The 8,709-nt window shown below is 42.2% G+C and overlaps 1 protein-coding gene across 1 annotated transcript in view; it reads right to left on the bottom strand.

Moving 5' to 3' along the window:
- The window catches only part of SECISBP2L (SECIS binding protein 2 like), a gene marked incomplete at its 5' end in the record, with an annotated part of 28,532 nt that extends 24,428 nt beyond the window's left edge, over positions 1-4,104 (bottom strand). Inside the window, 3 exons of the mRNA XM_083870654.1 lie at positions 3,200-3,335; positions 3,436-3,683; positions 4,045-4,104. Of these exons, the coding sequence (XP_083726780.1) occupies positions 3,200-3,335; positions 3,436-3,683; positions 4,045-4,104 (444 nt within the window). The remainder of the gene's footprint in view (positions 1-3,199; positions 3,336-3,435; positions 3,684-4,044) is intronic.
- Between the last annotated feature and the right edge of the window lie 4,605 nt (positions 4,105-8,709).

Raw genomic sequence — 8,709 nt, forward strand, 5'->3', positions numbered from 1 at the left:
GACAAAAAAAAAAGCTACCAAAAAGATCCTCTTCGCTTCCCTACTTTACTTAGGACTTAACAGTACAAACTTCTAAACTCATGCTATCCAAATGAAGCAGTAATATTTCAGTGCTTTGTAGACAGTGCTTTTGTACTAAAAGGATTAATCCAAACTATTTATGCAAAGCAGTTTCTTGATCCCCACATACTAGTCAACGATAAATAATTTTGTGCTCAAACATTTAAGATATTCATGGAATCACATCAGTAACATTTAAATTCACCAGAGAACATATTCTAAAACAAGACAACACTAAATTCACACAATCCAAAACTGTTCTGCACTTTCAAGAATCAAAAGAAAGCAATGTGCAAACAGGACAGGAAACCAGATATTTTCCAGTTTGCCTCAGTTGAAAAATCTGCCATGGGTAAGAAACACTGAAGGAAACTGGACAGGATAAAAGAGCACAAAACATTGATCTAGATCTACTTCCATGGCAACCATATTATCAAGCCACCTGTTGAGGGTCAAGAATAGCAGAGGCAAGCAGAACAGGCTGTCTTTAAGCAATACTAACAAAACACAGGTCACTGATTTTGCAACTTCACCTGATTTCTCAACTGTACTAAAGGAACCAACTCTCTTAGTCACAGGGCAAGACAAAGTATAAGACTGAGAAAAATCAAAGCACAGCAGTACCTTTGAAAGAGGTACTTGTTTCTCTTTAGTTTTCTACCATATTCTGCTTAAACAGAAAGAGCATCAGAGATCTTCTGCTGAGTTTTCTCTCTTGTAGGAGAATAACCCACACTTAACTGCTGAAACCCATACACTTTTTAATGGGAACAATTTTGGTTTGGTGTAGACAGAAGTAAACTTACACGCCCACTACAAAAATTACAACTACTCCTATCATAAAATAATTCTTTTAAGCAGCTTTATCATTTTCATCTATATCAGCTGCCAAAATATCACTGAGCATATTGTAACAAGTCATATAATAATTTAAGTAACAGAAACCTTAAAGGCAATCCAAAAGGAACAACTTTTTATCAATTAGGTGTCCAAACGAACTTGCAACAAGAAATCTCATACTGTTTCACTAAGCAAACACCACAAAACTCTGTTTATCCATCAAAAAACATTTGTGATCTCTCTTTACTCTGGAAATACCATGCTAACACAGTACAATAGTCCTAGCAGCTCATGCTCTTAATTCCACAGCAGTTACTCCTATAAGCACATACAGTTCCTATTTTGTGTCTGAAAGAGCATTCTGAGGGAAAGGAAGTAGAGAATGAGTACTGCTAACACACTTTAATATTCATTTATCAGATGTCATGCAGTAAGACACAGGCACAGAAAGAAGGCCAAATAGAGAAAAAATGAAATTACTCCCAAAACTGATGCAACCTCACCAAACACTTACACTGGTAACAATGATTACATTCAATCCTTACAGCACAAAAGGTTCAGACCCAAAGCATCCACAAGTCTCCTAATCAAGATGCTACTGTATAATGAGCAGACAAAAGCAACAAGACTGTTGAATCATTTTAGAAACTCATCAGGTATTAATTATTTGTCTGCCTAGAAGCCTTACTAGGGGATAAGGAACCAACAGGACCAGATATGCTGCAAACATAATAAACAAGATAATTCCTGCTTCAGAGCTTAACTACACCTTCAAGCTGAAATACTGCACTTAGTTAAGACAATCACTCAGAGTCAACACTTTATACCGTAAATAACATAACAACTCTCTGTTTTCGTGAACTGCTTTGACAGATGAAAAGAGAATGGTTTGATAAGGACGTGTGTGAACCTCCAGTACTGAAGAGCTCAAGCAACAAGAAATAAATATTTCACAAGTGTACTGCAGTACTAATTACAGATGAAACGAAGGGGGAAAAAACCCACCACACCAAAATCCAAGATTTTAAAGCAAAAAGTACTACAGACTGAACTAATGTAAATATTACAGAATAATATCAAGTTTTCTACACGAAGGCAAATAAAAAGCATTAAAAAAATTAAAATCATTATCACACCAGAAAGCCCAGGAAGAAAGCCACAGTGGGAGCCATACTGTAATAAGACACAGTGTTCACAAACTTCCTTAAATATCCATACAGAATGAAAAATAGTGTATCTTTAGAGAGTGCATTATTAGTCATTATCTACTTTGCTACAGGAACCTGTGTTATTTTATTCCTTAACCCTACTATTAGAACCCCTGGAGATGCCAAAGCTGAAAACTAGGAAACAAAGAGCTGTAAATCTCCAATTTTCAACACATTCTGCTAAAGCAGAAGCTTAGAAGTAATATCAGGCTCTAAGAGATGACATCATTCATTTCAGATACATCGTTCAGAACTACCTCCTCATGATGAAATGTTTTATTGCACATATGTAACAAATCATACAAAACCTTAAGTCCCTGTTTCTCTTTCTTCATACCTACATTTTAAAAGCTCTTAAGAATAAGGCAAACTGATTACCTGGCAAAGCCAAGTTTAAAACAGAAGAAAAAAAACAAATCTAGCGACCTGTAGAATTAGAGAGCTACACCCACTCAGCCATGAGACCATCAGCTGTGTCCTATCACCGAAAACTTCAACCCCACCATGACATTCACAGGATTTCGACAACACTGACACCTCACTTGTGTTGCTAAGTTCTCAAAAAAAAAAAACCAAAAAACCCTGTTTCTTTCTCAAGACACCAAGTCTCTACTAATGACCAGGCAGGCTTAAACTGAACGCCACTAACTGCTACACTTCCCTAAGCCTGAAACAAAGCCTGAAGGAGCAGGGGGAGAAGAACCGAATTTCGGGTTCCCAGAGGAGCCGCTCCCCGGGACAGCCGGGCCGGGCCGGCCTGACGCCTCCCGCCGGGGAGGGGCCGGGCGGGCGGACTCCTCACCCCGGGCTCAGCCCGGGCTCCCGCTCCCGAGAACGCCCGGTCCGCTCCTCTCGAGGGCCGCTCTCGGCCCGGGCGGGGCGGCGGCTCCTCACGGCCGGTCCCGGCGCCCCTCACCCCGCAGGCCGCGAGCCGCGCCCCGCCCTGCCCTGCCGTGCCCTGCCCGCTCTCGGCCGCTGCCGACGGCCCTGCCGGGGCTGACACGGCCGGGCCCGCTCCGCGCTCCGCTCCGCTCCGCTCCCCGCCCTCACCGCCGCCCCTCCCGCCGCGGCTGCCCGCGGACCCTTCGCACCTTGTCCGCTTTGTCCATGGCTCCAGCTGCGCTGGGCGGCGGCTCTAATGAGGGCGGCGGAGGGCCCGGGCCGCCTCCCCCATGGCGCTGCTTCCCCTGCCGCGCTCCGCACACGCCCGGAGCGGCGCCGGCCCCGCTCGCGGTTATCACGGGAACCGGGACCGGCTACGCCACGGCCGGGGCGGGACGGGCGGCGGGGAGGGACCAGCTGGGACGGAAGCCGGGCGGGCTCAGACCGGGAACGCCTTCGCTCCCCCCCCTTCGGCGGGCGTTCCCCTCCCGCGTTCCGGCCGCCCGAAAACAAGCCAGGCCGTGACACAAACGCTGCGGAAACCCGCGGGAAGGAGCGCGGAGAGCGTTGTTCCCCCGCCCGGGGCCCGGGGCCGTTCCGCCCGCGGTCAGCGAGGGCGGCAGGTGTGTGTGGGCCCGTCTGCTCGCGGGCGGCGCCGGGGGCGGCCCGGGCCCACCGTGTCCTTGAAATTATCTGGAACACCGAGAGAGAGAGAGAGAGAGAGAAAAACACACAAAAAAAGTCGCTGTGATTTATTTAGAGGCAGAATTCTAAAAATGTCGCAGCAGTGTCTGGAGTGCAGGGCTGGGCTGTGTGTGCGGGGACTGGGGCGGCAGCAAAGCGGGGAGAGCCTGAGACCACAGGTTTGGCACCGCTTGTGTGACGTCGCTTTATTTTGCTTTATTTTGCTTTTTTTTTTTTTTTTTTTTTTCCGTTCCCTCATTTACTGCCCTGCTTTTAACCTGTGGTTAATGACGGGTAAGGCCAGCGAAATCCTGAGCCGTGTTCACCCCAGGCCTGCAGAAGGGAACGCTCGTCGGGGCCGGAGCTGCACAACAACACCCGAGCCCGGCCCTGTGTTCTCTGTGTTCTGCAGGGCTGGCCCCGCGTCCATTGCGCCAACAGCCCTGCTGCCTTGGCCTTCATGGAAATGAGGCATGATTTATTTACGACTGGGTTGATTCATGGCAAGGGAAAAAAAAAAAAAAAAAAAAAAAAAAAAAAAAAAAAAAAAAAAAAAAAAGCAGAACTAGACTAAGTACCTTTGTAAAAGAAATACACAAAAGCTATCCCAGATGAGACTCCTGAGCACTTCTAGGTGAAATACATTATACATGTGTTATGTGTTAATACATGAGTCAGGTTCCTGCTTGATAGATGTTCTTTTGAGGAATAAATGGCTTGCTTTTTAAAGAATCAAGTAAGAAAGCCTCTAAGTAAATTTGACAGTAGTAAAAGCTATCAAGAATGTCTTGAGAGACCAATCTTGCTATAGCTTCCTAAATTGAATTATTCATAATTACTCTTTCCACATTTATGTTCATCATACCATGTAACAACTTTTCCTATGTTCTAAAAATTTTATTTCTTGGATAAACCCACATAATCCCTTTGTACTTTCTTAGGAATTGCTCTTGGCCATTACAACTTCATATGTAACATATAGGATTATGAAGGGGGCTATTGCATTGCACAGCAAGATCTCATCCTGCAAACAGATGACATGAACAGAGAATTGGGCAGACTGTCACTGCCTTCTGCGCTATTCCATCTACAGCAGCAGGATCACCATCTAAGTGTAACTCTTGCCTAGATGTCTGCAACATGACGTATGTTCTGTGATTTAAGCTTTCATGAGGTCACAGTACACAAAATCATAGGTCCCATCGAGCATATGGGAGAGAATGGGCCAGGTTGTAATCCCAATTAAATGTAACTTTCAGGTTTTTACTAACAGTGTTGTACAACCAGTGAAGAGAGCAGGAGAGCTGCTGCAGTGTCCTGATACAGAAAGCTCATCTGAGCTGGAGAAGCTGCAACAGTTGTATGCTTTATATGCACTTCTGTATCCCAGCACTTCTCTTGACAAGATTAAATGGTCAGCAGAACTCATGTAAATGTTTATAAAACTGGGAAGCCATTTCAAGGTGGTAAGACAGACTAATTTGAGGTTATGAGGTTATGTTCCCAGGGGCTTTTACACAATGAGATTTGTTATTTCAACACAAGAAGTAAAGTAAAACTGGGTATTAAGCTGGTTGTACACAGAGCTTTCAGCTGATGCAATGGAACAGCATTTCATCAGTAATTGATGAACTTAAATATGAGATGGAAATCTACAGATAAATAATTATGAAACATAAGCTACCTAAACTTCATCTCACTTAAATAAGAAATCTCTACTGAGAAAAATGCATTTGATTCCCAGTAGTTGAATGTGTTTTGCTTATTTGTGTGAAATTAGGTTGATTTATTTCAAACTTACTCACTTTTCATGTCCAAGTAATGTGGGAGAACTTGCCTGACTGGACAGAAAACTGAAAAAACCCCACTGAAACAGCTAGAACAATTGTCTTCTTGTATTAGCACACCAGTGTTTCAGTATGGAATGCAGCTTAATTTGTTCAAATTGATGCTGACCATGGAATATATATTATGACATTTGCTTAAGATAGTTGCTGTGTTTTTAAGAAATAATGACTCATTATGGCAAGGCTGTCTGTTATGAAATTTTTCTTTTGTTCCCAAGATACATACCAACAGAAAGGTCACACTTGAAAAGGCTGTTATGCACACTCAAATAACAGGATTGTCTAAGATCTAAATTGGGCAGTGATTAAATAGACATCAGATCTACATAAATCTATACAATATACATAATACAGTCATGGTGGGTGACCTGAGTGGCCACTCAGGTGAAAAATCTCAGCTCTCCCATAAAAATAACTGTGTTATCACCAAAAAGAAAAACAAACCAAAGCTCTCAGAACCAGTTATGTTAGATCCTCTATCCACAGCTATCACAAATATGCCAGGGTATCTGCTTACAACATCATCTTGATCAAGTCTTGTGTAAGAGAACTTGACAATGTCACGGTTCTCTTAAGGAAGCCATCAAAAAAATTCTAAAACCCTGTTGAATTTTGAAACACATGGTAGCTGCACATGGCTGAATTTGAACACCCTTGGCAGCTGATTTTGAATACTCAATTTTAAGGGTCCCTGGCAGTTTGTAAACAATTATTGCTACTTCTTTGCTGCAACATTGAATAAGTGAATAGTTTGTAAGCAAAAATGGTTGAACTCAGCAGGTGCTAACTGCAATTTTGATACTAAGTTTTTGCCTTTTTTTGCTGCATCTACTGGGTAGTGGAGATATCTTTCCTGAACATAATGGAGGATACAGATCAAATGAAGAAAATCTAGGTCGACACAAAAATAAAAAACGGGAGTCTAAACCAAAATATCTCTGCAATATGGAAAATCACTTGGTAATGACTGTATTCAGAATTCAAATCACAAGATTACAAGCAAATCTAACGGCACATGTGGGGCTAGTCACACCCTTACTTACATGGGTTCTGTTTACATCTAGTGGGTACAAAGTCCTATGAAACACAAGGATGGCATTACATATGTCTCACTGAAGCCAAGGCAGCTTCTTTCAGGGAAAGCTTGAACACATGTATAGCCTTAATGGCACTGGCATGGAAGCATGAAATAAGGGTTGCTCAGTAACACCCTCAGACTGAGCTCCAGGACAGAGGGACCACCTGAACAGGGACTGCAGCAGCACTAGTGGGGTTGGAGGCTGCCATGGTGAGCAAGTGGAAAAGGCAGCAGGAATGAAGCAGACCCCAAAATGACAGTTTTACTGCCCTGGGACTAAAATCTTCAGTGTAATTACTGAAAAATACAAGTACAGAAAGCAAAGTGTATCTTGGCAAATGAAACCGTGTCTGGCGATGTGACATGTGGTGTCCTGCACAGGCAGACACAGCAGGGAACAGAACTGGAACCAAAGGGGGAAGGTGAGCTGGGAATGACTCCAGGAACCTGAGAGTCACGATTCCAACAGCGATTACTACCTGGCAGCAGCAAGAGTGAGACCAGCACTCTCACCACAAGCAGCTGCACAGAGAGGCAGCAGAGCCAGCCAGGACAGAACTGCCATGCAACTCTTCCTAACACGGCCAGCAAGGGATTAGCCTTTACTCTTGCTTTAATGCTTACACATATGACATCTAAAATTTAGCACTACATATGCAATTATTCTATCATAGATAGTTTGCAATCTGCCTTACCACACAGTTAGAGGCATTTAAGATGGTGATAATCCTTTCTTAATATCTTAATTAACATTTAAATAGTTGACCGGCTTGTAATGTAGTTTACCCTAGTTCACTAACCTGGTTTTGAAAAACATTTTTAGCACTTGGAAAGTAATAAAATAACAGCTACACTTTCATATTTCAAATCCATATTACTATTTATATATGGAAATTTAGTTCTGTATTTAGGCTGTATTTTTGAGAAAGCAAGGGATACTGTCTCAGGTGATGTCCTTTTACTCTACTCCATACATACACAGTTCCTTCTCAAATTAATTCACTATCTCTCAAAGAAAAAAATATGAAAATACCATCTTCTATTACAGACATAATGTTTTAGAGCTGACAACTCCTGAGTAATTATGAAATCAGAGTTTATTTACAGACTAAAATTCAAATAACTTCATTTTATTATTCTGCTGGGTGTACTTCAGCTGCATTGCCATTTTTCTTGGGTTTGTTGTTGTTGTTCAATGTATTTTCAGGACTTTTTAAAAGGAAAAGGAAATTAAATTGGTTTCAGATCCGATCCCTTAGAATAGGACTTTGAGATGCACAAAGAATACATTCTTCCAAAGTATATTTGATTAAAAATAATAAAAAAAATCTAAAATGCAGACATAGCACCCACATCCTCCCAGATTTGCCTGTTGTTCAGTTTTAATGCATAAGCTGCCAGCAACTCAAAAGAAGGGTTTATCTATACACAGCTTAATCACTGTTGTAATCTTACATAAGATTACAACAGCCATTAAAATGTTCTTTTGCAAACAGTGTTATGTTAACTAACTAAAATGCCAGTTTGTCTTCTGCCAGCAGCAACAAGAGGTGTATAAAAACACCCAAGAAGTTGTGACAAGTGTGGGTCTGACAATTAACAATTGCAGAAATTTAGTGACTGGACCCAAGACTGAGAATGCCGTGAGGCTGCTTACCATGTCTCAACCAACCTGCAGTGCAATGGTGTTTCTTGGGAAAAAAAAAAAAAAATAAAATCATTCACCCTCTTCCTTCAAGTGCTTGTTCACTTTTCCTGAGGAGACAGAAATGACATCAGAATCAGATCTACCAGGGACTATAGGTGGGTTATAGCAGCTATTGGTGATTTCTGCTGCAGTTGTATGACAAACAGAGTCCCTCTGTATTTCCCCAGAAAAAATCTTCATCTTCCAGGTTAAGAATTCTGAGAACTCAGAAAAGGGGTAGAATCCCTTAGGGATTATATAAATCTTCCTTATGTGCCTAGAGCACTGATGCTAAGGCACTGTACACACAAGTAAGAGCTGAAGTATGCCAAAACACAAAACCATTTCTTAGAGGTAGACTGAACTTTTTTCTGTCTAAAAACATTGCTAGCCCTCACTGTTCAGACTGACAGTCCTTCAGTA

This window comes from Zosterops lateralis (assembly GCF_965231275.1).
Source record: "Zosterops lateralis genome assembly, chromosome: 13".
NCBI classification, from domain to species: Eukaryota; Metazoa; Chordata; class Aves; order Passeriformes; family Zosteropidae; genus Zosterops; species Zosterops lateralis.